We start from the raw sequence: 14,388 nt of genomic DNA on the forward strand, positions 1-14,388 counted from the left end.
TTCTGGTCATAAGAGCAAGAGAAAGATCCTTGAAGTATCCAAGTGGTACAAAAAATTCAAGTCCTCGATATAGGTTTGGGCTTTTTACTAAGTCGCACTGCACTCGGAGAAGCCCATTTACTGGAGTTGTTCGCCTGGGGTAAAGCATCTCCCCAGGGTTTGACTTCAGCCTCAAAACCCTCTGTTAATTACTTCATCCCCGTTTTCCAGTTGAAGCTGGGCTGCTCCCGCCAAAGGTCACTTTGAAGGAAAACGGGTCAGTGAGACACGGGTGTAGAAGTGACCTGAGCAAGGCTGACGTTTGACTCTTCAACTGATGTGTTGGTTGGGGCTGTGTTTGCTTTAGAAGAGACTCCCTGTTTGTACACGAGACTGATGGCACTGGCAACGTCTACTAGAAATTACTGTAAATAATCCTTTTAGCATTTTATTGCTATTTATTGTGTAAGTGGGTGAAAACCCAGCTATCCAGCCTCTTAGATTGTCTCTAGTGGCAGCTGCCAGGAGAAACCATCTGCAATGATACGTGGCATGGAGGGGAGAGCACCGACCAAAATCTGGTCCAAAACCATTTTTCAGCTGTATCTGACCAGGAACCATCCATATATTGACATCTCCTCCAGCCCACAATGGACCATCTATGGTTGCAGCTGAGCCCCAACATTGTCGCAGCTCCACATCCACATCCCAGCACAAGGGCTTCGTCAAATTTAGGGGATTTGTTACCCAGAGAGGTGGTGGCTGAACCATCCCTGCAGACATCCCAGGCCAGGCTGGACAGGGCTCTGAGCAACCTGAGCTGGTGAAGATGTCCCTGCTCATGGCAGGGGTGGCACTGGGGGAGCTGGGAAGGTCCCTTCAACCCAAACCATCCCGTGATCCTATGATGTCACCAAGTGAGGGGAATACCCTTTGGCAAGAGGAGCACACATATATACATATATACATATATACATTTCACAGGTGTCATTTCAAAATGCGACCAGGAAGGTGGTTTTCAACCTCCAAGAAAAATGTTTCCCACTGCTGGATGAAGCCATTTCACTCCCTAGAGCATCTTCTCCATCTGCCTGCGAGATCCCACTTGTGCCTGTGCCGTCTCCTGCTGAAAACAAATCCACGGCCTTTTTTTCCCCATGTAATCCCTCACTTCTTGCCCAGACCCTGCACGGCTCACCCAGCCCAGCTGTGTCCATTTATCTCCCACCCAGAGACAAACAGCAAAGCCGGGATGAAACCTCCTTCTCCACAGAACACCGCACCAACTGCGCTCAGAAAACAGGCTTTAAAGACAAATATCCGCCTGGCAGGGTGTAAAATTCACTATTTATGCTCTTTTGCACTGAATCCACCAAGTAAATCTTGCACCTGCTGCATCTTTAACCACCACGGTGTATTGAGATGGGAAGGCTGTTGCAGTCAGAGATGGGAATAAAATCCATGTCTCTCGGCGTGGAAGAAGAGGTGATTTTGCTGCTTTGTTCCCCATCCAAGATGAAGGCCCCCCAGACCCTGCCCAGCATTATGCCAAGGGATTAGGGGACACAAAGTGACAATTTTAGTGCTCTCACTCCCAAGAAGAAATCATACTTGTGGTTTTCTTGCATCACCTACATAAGCAACACGGCACTGACTGGAAGTGCTGTCTGAGGATGTCCCGACTTCCCCCAAAATTCAAATTATGGGAAATCACACTAGTTTCAGTATTCACTTTTGATATGTAAGAAAAATTAATTATCCAAAGAAGCTCTTAGCATCCATTTTTCCACTCAATTTCTGGCTCCCTTAAAAGGTCAATGGGCTGGTTCGCCTGATTAGCTCTTGAAGCATAAAAACTCCATAATTTCACTTGTAGCACAGACAGCATTTAGGGGAAATCCTCTCTTTAATGCTGATCCAGTCACCCCCTGCTATGAAATGTGTTTTGAAGTGGGATATCTCTGCACTGGATTGCTGCTGTCTCAGAGCAATGACTCACAACAATTACAGCCTTTGCGCATCACCATGATGGCTCTTAGAAAAATGAGACCTCAAACCCCATTTCTCTCCCATTTCAGACTTCAAAGAAAGAAAGAAAAAACCATGTTTTTCTTTGGCATGAGTAAATTCTGTGGATTGCGTTTCACGGTGCAAGTTTACAGAATGACTTATCTTCAGCTTAAGTTCGCTTGAGATAAAGTTTTGCAAAACAGAGGCAAAAATGAAAAATAAAGACTTGTATAACTTTTGAAGTGCTTGGAGATAAGACCATGGCTGTAGACACTGGGCAGTATCTGACAGAGGAGCAGGTCCTCAGCCCCTTAGCAATTTACTAGGTTTGCACACCCGCCTACATTCAGAACATTTTATTATGGGCTCTTCAGCTGCCTGGTTGCTTAAATATTTATTTGGGTAAAAGCCAAGTTCTCCACTTGCTGCCCCGGGCCATGCAGCTATGTCAGGACATCCTGCAAAACCTCCTGAGATGCCCAACAAGTGCAAACCAACCTAGGGCTGACCCTGCCAGGTGCTTTGCCAGAACCTTCCCAAATCCAGCGTGGAAAATCCAAGTGTCTGTTGACTTATTGACACGCCACAACAGCAGCAATCTGCAAAACCACCCAAAAAAATGAGGTTGGTGGGGTCTGCTGTGATGCGATTGCTGCTTGCAAACACCATCTGGGTGAGTGGTACCCGGAGCCGAAACTGGGAACCATCGGTTGGGATCCAGGAGGAGGCAGTGATGGTGCCAAGAGTTACTGCAAAGCGAATAAAAAGGGCCATCGGAGAGATAAGAGTCAACAAACACCGAATGTTTCCCTGTTTTATTCCATGAGTGGGGTGAAATCCCCAGACTCCACTCATCCGGATGCCTCTCAGAGCACAGACAGCACTTTGAGCCTTGCCCTCAAGTGTCTGAACTGCAGCTGAAGTCAAATTGAACTCAATTAAATTAAGCACCACAAACAAGAGAAAAAAACAATCTCCAGTTCCACCCTCCGCGTCGGACCATAAGGAGCACTCAGAACAATCTTCAAGAAGGCACTGGGTTTGTCAGCATCTCCTAATGTCTTCAGGATGAAAGTCTATTTAAAGGGTCTCTGTCAACAGCAGAGTAAGGATGAAAAAATGCACTGACTCACACGGTGACATACAGGCTGATGCTACTCAAGAGCGAGAACAGGGACCAGGGTGGGGAAAGAGGGGAGAATGGGGAATATTTTTTTCCATTTCAGTCACTTTTCAATTGAATCTCGCTATTTCCCTTCCAGTCCAGTTTCTGGTGTCCGTCTGGATCCTGCACAACAGCTGCAGCCGAATCTAGGCAAGCAATGAAAGAGGAAAAAGAGCGAAATGAAGAAGTTGGCAGCGGCACACTTGGGCCTCGCAATTTAAAAAGCTGAGTACATTACAATTTGGCCGGCTCTCTAAATGGTAAGATTTCCTTCCCCACCCATCCCCTAGACATATTTAGAAATAGCTGCGCTACTGCCAGACCTCTCTGCTCACGGCAGCAAACCCTTCCTTGGGATTTCACCGGGTCTGGTACCCGAAATCCATCTCCAAGCATCTCTGTGGTGCTACTGAGCATCTGGAGACATCACCAGATGCTGGTGTCAACCCCTATATAACCCCTGAAATGCTCATATGCGTCTACAAGGACTTCATTTCAGCCCTGCTATTTTAGGAAAAATGCTACTTTATTTTCCAACGGGGCGTAAAGAAAGAAAGAAAGAAAGTTTTGAGGAGGTGAGGAGGAACTCAGACAGCTTTGCCTCCTGGAAAGCACCTGCACCAGGGCTGCGGATCCATGTGCTGATGGGCACGGGCAGAGCCCTGGGAATGCTGCGCATCTCGCGGTACCAAAGGGTTTCAGTTTTGCAAAGAAAAAAAAAAAAGCGGCTTTTTATAGAAGCTTTTTTGGCAACTGAGGGCGTGGAAATATTACAAATACTTCAGAAGTCAGAGGACGTTCTGTACTGGAGCAGAGAGCATTTATAAAGGAAAAAAAAAAGGTAGGGTCATATTCGATGTCTAGACTGCTGGATGGTGTCGCCTTGCTTGGGCTGGGCTTGCATCACGCCGCTCCCAAATGCCACTGTCACCTCCTCTCAGGTTGCATTTGATGGCTGGAGGCCGAAGCAAAGCCTGGCTCTCGCCTCTCCATGGGTCACACAGCCTTGGTACCTTGTCATTTTGGGGCAGGAGAGGGGAGAGGGGCAGCGTGTCACCCTCACAGGAAATCCTGTCCGTCCTCCCTCAGCACCACAAGCGATGGGACCACCCTTACCCAAGGCAAAAGGGGTCACAATTTTTCAGCATCCCTCACCCCCGGGGAGTTGGGAACCAGAGTAAGACGGGATAACAACCAATGGTAAGACAAGGGGTAATGGGTTCAATGGGAACACAAGAGGTTCCACTTAAATTTGAGAAGAAACTTCTTCCTGGTGAGGGTGTCAGAGCCTGGCCCAGGCTGCCCAGGGAGGTTGTGGAGTCTCCTTCTGTGCAGCCATTCAAACCCGCCTGGACACCTTCCTGTGGAACCTCAGCTGGGTGTTCCTGCTCCATGGGGGGATTGCATTGGATGAGCTTTCCAGGCCCCTTCCAACCCCTGACATTCTGGGATTCTGTGGGATGCGGGCACAGAAACCGCGGCTGCTCAACTTGACATAGGATGCTCCGCAGACTTCGTTTTCCAAAACAGGTGATGAACTCACACAAAGCTCTTAGAGGATGATGAGCTGGGTGTGACGCCCCATAAGCCTCTGGGGAAAATGAAAAAAAAAAGACCTTGAAGGGAATTTCTGCATCTTGCCCAACCTCAGGGTGGGTAAGGGAGGGAGCAGGCATGAATTTTGTGGAGCTTCCTCCCAGAGCTGCCTCCTCCCAGCTCCGGCACCACATCCTCCTCCCAGCGCTCCCAGCATCAACTGGAATGATCCCTGCTCCTCTGCTCAGGCTGGAGGGCAATGTAGGTCCCACATCTTCACAGCCAGAAGGAAAGGAGGAGGATGCAAACTTCTACCCCACCACAGCATCTCCCCTCACCCTGCGGCTCCGCAACACACGCCGTCTCCCCACGAGAAGCTGCATCACCATGGCAGGAAACGCCGAGGCATGGGAGAAAACCTTCACACTTGCATCTTGCTGTTTGCTTTTCCTCTCTCACGTGCTCACGCTCCTGCCTGGAGTCCCTTACTACTCCCAGGACACATGGAAAAAATAGAGGCAGTGGCAGCAGAAAGGGAATGCTGCAAGGAAGCAGCTTGCAGGCATGAGCAGATGCAAGGCGTCTGCTGTCCTGGAATTAAATGAAGCTTTTGTGGAGGAGAAGAGGATTTTTCTGCTTGTAGGATGATGCATTAGCAGGAGCTTTGCAATGCAACTGTTCTGGAGGAAAAGTGGATTTTTCTGCTCGTTGTTATGTAGGATAGAATCATAGAATGTCAGGGGTTGGAAGGGCCCTGGAAAGCTCATCCAGTGCAATCCCCCCATGGAGCAGGAACACCCAGCTGAGGTTCCACAGGAAGGTGTCCAGGCGGGTTTGAATGGCTGCACAGAAGGAGACTCCACAACCTCCCTGGGCAGCCTGGGCCAGGCTCTGACACCCTCACTGAGAAGAAGTTTCTTCTCAAACTTAAATGTAACCTTTTGTGTTCCAGTTTGTACCCATTGCCCCTTGTCCTATCACTGGTTGTCATCAAGAAGAGCCTGGCTCCATCATTCCTGACACTCACCCTTTGTATATTTGTAAACATTAATAAGGTCACCCCTCAGTCTCCTCTTCTCCAGCTCCAGAGCCCCAGCTCCCTCAGCCTTTCCTCACACGGGAGATGCTCCACTCCCTTCAGCATCTTGGTGGCTGCGCTGGACTCTCTCCAGCAGTTCCCTGTCCTTCTGGAACTGAGGGGCCACAACTGGACACAATATTCCAGGTGTGGTCTCCCCAGGGCAGAGCAGAGGGGCAGGAGAACCTCTCTGACCTACTGACCACCCCCTTCTAACCCACCCCAGGTACCATTGGCCTTCCTGGCCACAAGGGCCCAGTGCTGGCTCATGGTCACCCTGCTATCCACCAGGATCCCCAGGTCCCTCTCCCCTACACTGCTCTCTAACAGGTCATTCCCCAACTTATACTGGAACCTGGGGTTGTTCCTGCCCAGATGCAAAACTCTACATTTGCCCTTTGTATATTTCATCAAATTTTTCCCCACCCAGCTCTCCAGCCTGTCCAGGTCACACTGGATGATGGGTCTGTGGGAGCTTTGCAATGCAGCCACATCTCTTGCCTCCCAAAATTCCATTTTCCAACGAGCTCATTCCCACCCACACCAGTAAAGTGTTGATTTTAGTCCCATACAAATTGCATTTGTATATTTGACAGGCTGTCTGCTGGGCAGAAATATCTCTCTACGATGAGAGGAGGGGGCACACAGGAGCCCCCAAACTAACCCTCCCATCCCACTCAGCAGAAATCCCTGCCACTCAAAAAAAAAAAAGAAAAAAAAAAGTGAAGTTTTACTTTCTGTTTCTCTGCTCTTTAATTGCAGATCAAAGCTGGCCCTTCAGGCCGCGTCGCCTGCCAGCAGCTGCTCCCGGGCACTTTTCCAGGCCACCCTTCTGGTGATGGGCTGCTCGTCCCATCCACCAGCCTCCTACAGCCAGCAGGGTCAATCCCTGCCATTAGCCGGTTGCTGTGGGAATGGAGGAGCTGTAATCCAGCCACTAGGAATGAGATCCAGGTTTTTTCCGGCTTCGCACGACCTCCGAGAAAGCGAGGGATGTGTGAGCGGCTCCAGCACCTCCCCACAGCCACCCAGGCTGCCCCCCAAGCTGCCCTTTGCGAGAACTTCACTCTGCACAGCAACAGAGATCCCACACCGCAATGGTGACACGGCCGGGTATAATTTAAAGCCACTATAAGACAAAGCACAAACCCTAAATAATTCATCCATGTGTGTTCCTTCTTGTGTATAGAGGATTTTATAAACACAACCAGCCAGAGAACACAAGGAATTACTTACATTACTCATTAATGATGCCATATGTTAAGATTACTGAAGTGTGTAATTAAATGCTCCAGGGGCAAAGACAGCAAGCAGTTACAGCCAAAATACAAGCAACTCACAAGCACATCTCTCTCTGCTGGATGTTAGTCCAGGACACACTGGACCCAACTCCAGAAATCGAGGGATTTGCAGAGACAAGAGCTTTGCTGTTAAGGGAGTGACTACTTATTTCCCCTTCTACCTTGATACATCTCCTCAGTTCTCTTTGGGGAGACAATTAGCGTGATTAATATGGGGTTACGAGTGCTCTCTGCAGCCAACCTGTGCAGAGATGCTGCAGAAGTCATGAAAAGTTCCGAGCACCAAAGGTCACTTGTGGAGGACAAAGGACAAGTGGTGACCAGGATTTGAACAGAGTGGCTTGGTGTTTGCCCCAAGGAGGTCTTGATTCACACACACACACACACATATACATATATATGATCCAGAAGCTCTTTGGAGCAAACACCAAACTATATATATATGTATGTCTTCCCACTGGGAAGCTCTTCCCTGGACCAGAGAGGCATTTGGACATCTATATCATAGAGATATATATATATATGTGTGTGTGTGTATAAAACAGCGGTATTTGGACACAAATTTATATCAATACAATGAATACAATGAATAGAATACCTCTATATTATTTATATAAAATATGGATATAAAAGTTAAAATCTATTAGATATTATATTCTATTACTTATAAAAATAGTGGTATTTGGACACCTGTATAATGTACAAATATCTATTTGTATAATGTACAAATATCTATTATACAGGTGCCCTAACACCTCTGTGGTCAGGGTGGCTCCAGCTCCAGCATCACCACCTCCCCGCATCCCGATCCCCTCGAGCTGATGTTGAGCCGACGTGACCATCTCCCCCGCAGCTCTGCTGAACATCTGGCTCCCAGTAAACACAAAGACAAGGGCTAAACAAGATTTAATCGCTGTGTTCGGCCACGTAATTTCCGCCTGTCCTCAAACAGCTGGGGTTGGTAAGAGTGACCAAAAGCAGAGTGAGGCTCCCAGCGAAAATCCTGCTTCCTGCAAAATCGGGAACATTTATTCCAGCAGATCGGGAAAGTCAGAACCACCACGGACAGATGTGTCTGATGCAGAGAGCTCCTACCACAGCTGGGCTGCAGCTCTCCAAGAGGCTTTTTCCCCCTTCCACATCTTTAAATATTAGCATTATTCTGCCAGTTTGCCCATAAATACACTAAGAGCCCTAGAGTTGAATAAATAGCTGCTTCAGGCCCATGTAAGGTTCTGGCTGCTCTGTGGCATCACTGAAACATCTCTTATTACGTGATTAACTACATCAGAATTTCCTGACGTGACTCACTGCCAGAAAGACTCATCAGCGACCAAGCGACGCCCGCGACCTCTCCGTCTACCACAAAATTAAAAATGGCAACGGGAGACAGGGGAGGAAGCAAAATCGGCTGGGAAATAATGCTGGCTAAGCCTTTTCTATTTTAAGGAGAAATTGCCCAATATTTATTTTTCAAAAAAAACCAACAACAACAACAAAAAACCCATGAAAGAAATACCAAAGATTCATAATCAGCTATATATACCGAGCTAACCACAGATGTGCCGGAGGCCACGCTGTAACACCGCACGTACGGCTGAGCTCTGTCTGTCTCATGAAATAACTGGGTCAGCCAAGAGTAACCCGGGATGCTTTTTGAGAGCAGAAATAGATTTACTACAGCCAAGGTCGGGTTGCAGGATCCTTTTGGAGGGGAGAAAGCAAGAAAGACATCGGTACAGAGCCCACACTGAGGACCTAATTGGATTTCTTGGAGCAGAGTTACCATCTCTCGTTTCTTTTGGGTTTGTTTTTTTGAGGAGGGGGAGAAAGAAGCACCAACTTCTGGGATGAGAAATCTGTAAAGATGAGTATAAAGTGATGCACAAAAGCAGCACCCTGGGACAAGCCCTGTGTAGCGGGTAGGAAATGATCCACCCTTTCTTCAGGGGCTTCTTCTCAGCCAAGGGAAGGAGCATGAAGGGGAATTGGGGAGAACAGAAGGAGACTCAATTCCTTCCCTCCACCAGACAGTTTTACAGTGAAGCATCATCACTTAATCTCTAATATGATTTTCCACTGGAAGAGAACGCACAGAGCTGGCAGGTTTCCTATTTCAGGGTTTGTTTTTCATCTCGCACATAAATTTGCAGGAACAAAAAATCACGACCAGACACCAACAGCTTAAGGTAAAACTGAGAACAGCCTTGCAACAAAACTCAATTCAGCACAAAAAAACCATATTCTTACATTTGTGGTATGACCAGTCCCGTTATTTAAGTATTTACACATAAAAAGTTAGATTTGCAAGGGGAAAAAAGAGTGGACAACCAGGCTGCTTGGTGCCCAGGTGACCACTGAGTGTTCGAAGCTGCAAAATAACATTAATTTAATAAGTTTACGGATGAAAACACATCAGGTAACCAAACAACGTCCCCACCGGCAGCTTTTCAGCGCTCGCTACTTACTGAACGTTTTGCAGATGTCAGAAACCGCCTTGAAGACCCTGTCTGAGAAGTTGACCTTCACCTTGACGTACTTCATGTTGGGCAGCTGAAGGCGAAGCAGCTTGTGCTGAGGGGTGAACTGGAGCTTGGCGTCGGCCTGTATCCCGTATTTGTCCAACGTCCAGTGCGTTTTAAGGAGCCAAGTTTTCTTCTTTTCCCACCACAGCGCGTGATCCGACCAGTCCTTCTTGACATCTAGAACAAAGAAACCATTTCACCAATTAAAACCGGGGCCCGAATTAGCATTCAAAAGACAAAAGCACAAGTTCAAATGCGTTTCATCGAGAAGCAACTATTGATCCAAGAATGCCAGCAGCCCTTTTCAGATACATATAATTGCTTGTATTCAATATCACCTAGAAGCCACCTTGGAAATAAAAGCAGGAAAGAACTCAAGAGGAATAAGGATGAGACACCATGTGTCCATGGATCACTCAGCCCCACAGCGATGAGGCTGGAGCACAAAGCCAAGGGGTCACGAATGACCTGACACCTTCCCCCAGAGGGATTTTACACAGGTTTTTAGGTTTAAATATCGATTCTGAGGTTCCCCATCCCCGCCACGTAAGACACATGTGATATCCGAAGGTGAATCCACATGGGAAGCAGAACCAGGAGGTTGGCAAGAAGAGTTCAACATTGCGTCTTCTCCAGGTCTTCCCATTTCTACACACAAAGCTGGAGAATTCCCGCATGAAACTAAAAGTTACTTCCCAAAGGAACAACAGTGCAAAACCCAACAGCCATGTCTCCTTCCAGCAGGGATGTAACCATGGGCTCCTTGAAGGTCATGCCCACGTTGGGAAGGGTTTGTGGACCACCAAAGCATGGTGATAACTCCAAAAGACAAAAACTGTGCAATATTTTCCCTAATATCTGGAATATTTGTCACTAAAACCTGCCCTGCCCTCCCCACAGCCCCATGACATTCCTGTGGAGCATCTTCCAGCTCGACACCCACCGACCAGAATTAATGGTGTGATGTCCCCCCACCACGCAGGAGAAAGGGAAGGAGAAGGGAAGGGAATGATCCAGCTGCTGCAGCTGTGTTTTACAAAGCTTTGTTTAGCCTAAACTCTCAGCCTCACAAAATACTGACCAGGGGATGTGTGTGCGTGTGTGTGTGTGTGTGTGTGTGTGTGTCAGCATCAACAGCGACAGCCAAAGCACTCGTTTCAAAGGAAAAACCAAATGTTTCCGCAGGATGTCATCTGGGCAAGCACATGAGAACCTCGAGAGGCAGCAGGGCAAGTTACAGGGACACTCGATATTGCAAATGATAGAGCTATCAGTAGGTTTTGAGCTTATGGACTCTGTATGATATATTTTAACATTTGTAAAAAAGAAAAAGAAGCTTAAAAGCACAGTACTTTTCAGGTTAAGGCACCACAGAATCCCAGAATGTCAGGGGTTGGAAGGGACCTGGAAAGCTCATCCAGTGCAATCCCCCCATGGAGCAGGAACACCCAGCTGAGGTTCCACAGGAAGGTGTCCAGGCGGGTTTGAATGGCTGCACAGAAGGAGACTCCACAGCCTCCCTGGGCAGCCTGGGCCAGGCTCTGACACCCTCACTGAGAAGAAGTTTCTTTTCAAATTTAAGTGGAACCTCCTGTGTTCCAGTTTGTACCCATTACCCCTCCTCCTATCATTGGTTGTCACCAAGAAGAGCCTGGCTCCATCCTCCTGACACTCACCCTATATATATCTGTAAACATTAATGAGGTCACCCCTCAGTCTCCTCTTCTCCAGCTCCAGAGCCCCAGCTCCCTCAGCCTTTCCTCACACGGGAGATGCTCCACTCCCTTCAGCATCTTGGTGGCTGCGCTGGACTCTCTCCAGCAGTTCCCTGTCCTTCTGGAACTGAGGGGCCACAACTGGACACAATATTCCAGGTGTGGTCTCCCCAAGGCAGAGTAGAGGGGCAGGAGAACCTCTCTGACCTACTGACCACCCCCTTCTAATCCACCCCAGGTACCACTGGCCTTCCTGGCCACAGGGGCCCAGTGCTGGCTCATGGTCACCCTACTGTCCCCAGGACCCCAGTAACAAGATAATCCAGTTTTCAGCTCCAGATCCTCCTCAGATCCCAGATTCCCAACGTGAAACATCAGATTAAAACTGCAAAAGCTCCTTCAATCAAACTCAGCAGGGTCGAGGGGTGAAGCCCCAGCAGACACAGCACCAAACAGGTTGAAGGTACCAAGGAACACACTCCAGGACAGACATCATGACCAATATCCCCATGAGCCACGTCTGAACTTAATCAAGATGAGAAGTGTGACAAATGAACTTTTTTCTGTCCCTATCTGAAAATGGGATCTCGACCTCAGCGTTACTGAGAAAAGCCAGAAGTAGCTTTTCTTTTCTTTGGTGTAATGGTATAATCACGCAGCCAGAAAAGTGCAAATGTTCAGCTAGACTTTTCAACAGCTTTGTACAATCAAATTAAACAAAACCAAATATAGAAAAGCATGCAAACTTGCACAAGCCTTGGCTACTCTCAGAAAAATCTGAGAAATCATTACAATGGACTTTGGTAACGAATTCCAACTTCTGCTCTACTGAAAGCTGAACAAATTGGCATTGGAAGCTTGAGGGGAGGGAAAAAGAAAGGTATTTTGAATCACTAACAGAAAGGGATTTGGGTTTATGCTGCAGATTAACCTTTCAGGCCATGGCACGAATATGCACAGCATCGTCTTTTGGCCTGAGGGTAATTAACACTTTGAATTAACAGGGAGATGTTGGCTATGCCCAGAAAAGTAAAGGTCCGTGGCTACCCCATGGAGTAGTTACATATAAAAGAACCTGGCAAATGTTTAGCAGCGGAATTGTGGGGTTGAGTTTAACACTAATGTGTTGACAAGAAATCTCTGGTGCTTTGCAAAGCTGCAACCCAGGGCTTGGAGCAATCCTCGCACCCCAGGGAACGCCAACCGCCTGGTTAAATCTGATCAAAGGTTTATAAATCTTCACCAAGGTCCCAATTCACGAGTTACCGATTTGTCAGGGTTACAGCTTTAGGACAACGCTTATTATTTCGGCTCAGCCTTTCCCCATTTACTGCTGTCAGGACTGGCCGTTTCATATTCACCACAGCCTGGGTAACTCTCTGAGCACTGCAAACTCATTTTGGAGACCCCAGACCTCGAATTCAAAAGGTTACGACAGGTCCAAAGCCACGCTGCAAATCTCAGCGGAGGCGTTTGCAGATCCAGAAGCTGCTTCTGAGCTGCTCAATACGACTCGCACATCCCTGAGCTGCCGTTTCCAACGGTGAAGTGCACCAGCCTCACAGCAACGCTGTCGGGCAACGAAATGGTCAGAACTGGCAAGTGTTCATCAGCATCTTGATAGAAGCAAATAGCAAAAGAAACAGAATTGTTCAGTAGGGTGGGAAAATCCAGCCGTATTAGTCTAAATCGGGCTGATTCCTGGCTGTGGAATGGCAGGTGGGGAGGAATTCCAGAGCCACCAGGATTTATGGTCCTCAGTGCAATAAAAAAGCATCTTTCCATCATGGTCACCTTGGGAAAGGAGAGTACAGAGAGATCCAAGTCAATGCAGTGTTGGAGCGAGTGGAGAGAAGGGAATGGGGCTGGGGAAGGGGCTGGAGCACAAGTGTGATGGGAGCGGCTGAGGGACCTGGGGGTTCAGCTGGAGAACAGGAGCTGAGGGGAGACCTTCTGATCTCTGAACTGCCTGAAAGGAGCTTGGAGCCGGGGGGGGTTGGGCTCTGCTCCCAGGTAACAAGTGACAGGATGAGAGGAAACGGCCTCAAGTTGCGCCAGGGGAGGTTTAGATTGGATCTTGGGAACAATTTCCTCCCCAAAGGGCTGTTGGGCATTGGAACAGGCTGCCCATGGCAGTGCTGGAGTCACCATCCCTGGAGGGTTGGACACAGATGAGGTTCTCAGGGACACAGGTTTGTGCCAGGGGTGGGTAATGGTTGGACTCGATGATCGCGAGGGTCTTTTTCAACCAAAATGATTCTGTGATTCCTTTAAATGAGCTGCACACATTTGCTAGGGGCAGAGCACACCACTGCCATGGATTCTCCCCTTCCAGGCGAGGAACCGTCCAGGTGACAGCTGTGGGACTTTTGGGGAGGCTGGAGCTGTCACACTGGAGGGAACGGGGAGTTCCAGGCGCCCGGCGGGAAAGGGAAGCACAGCGCTTCCTTCCCAGAATCACAAACAGTCCCAGCTCCCCGCTTCCTCCGCCTCCCCGAGCAGCCCCAACCGAAACCTGGGAGCCTAACATAATTCTTTCGGAAGAAGAACCTGATATTGCGTTTGTCTCCCAAAACCGTGCCAAGAGATGCGCCACGCATGATGCCGAGGGCATTTTGTACAGCAAAACCCACAGAACAAGCTTGCTCTTCACCTTGAAAAGCTGTTCAGACGGCCCTGCAAATGCAAGAGGCATCTTAAATCGCCCAGATGACTGCAGAGACCTCTGTGAGGACAGAACATTATGAGACGAGGTGAAGGGCTGCTCAGTAAAGTGTTTTAAACATTAAAAATCCTTAGCTTTCAATTCATGCCAGTGCCTCGCCGCAGCCACATCACATCAGCTTGTCCAGCATAATTACAATTGCAGACTTTTATTCCCCCCGCTACCGCTCAATTCACATCTAGAATTCAAGTAGCAGAAAATAAGTCTTAATTGAGATGCATAAGAAGTGTATTTTAGTTCTGGACTTGCTTGGCACAGATACACAATCACCATTTAAGCAACAAAGCCAAATGTTGGTCGAGCGCAAAGAAGATGGGACAGCCCCATTTATCCCTGGGGGTGCCTGCTCCAAAC

The 14,388-nt window shown here is 48.2% G+C and overlaps 1 protein-coding gene across 5 annotated transcripts in view; it reads right to left on the bottom strand.

Annotated features, from left to right (window-relative positions):
- The window catches only part of FERMT2 (FERM domain containing kindlin 2), a 55,248-nt gene that overhangs the window by 26,498 nt on the left and 14,362 nt on the right, over positions 1 to 14,388 (bottom strand). For all 5 annotated transcript variants that reach the window (XM_065838117.2, XM_065838116.2, XM_065838118.2 and 2 more), the window contains one exon: positions 9,538 to 9,771. In XM_065838117.2, the coding sequence (XP_065694189.1) occupies positions 9,538 to 9,771 (234 nt within the window). The remainder of the gene's footprint in view (positions 1 to 9,537; positions 9,772 to 14,388) is intronic.

The sequence above is a fragment of the Patagioenas fasciata genome, chromosome 5 (genome assembly GCF_037038585.1).
Source record: "Patagioenas fasciata isolate bPatFas1 chromosome 5, bPatFas1.hap1, whole genome shotgun sequence".
NCBI lineage: Eukaryota > Metazoa > Chordata > Aves > Columbiformes > Columbidae > Patagioenas > Patagioenas fasciata.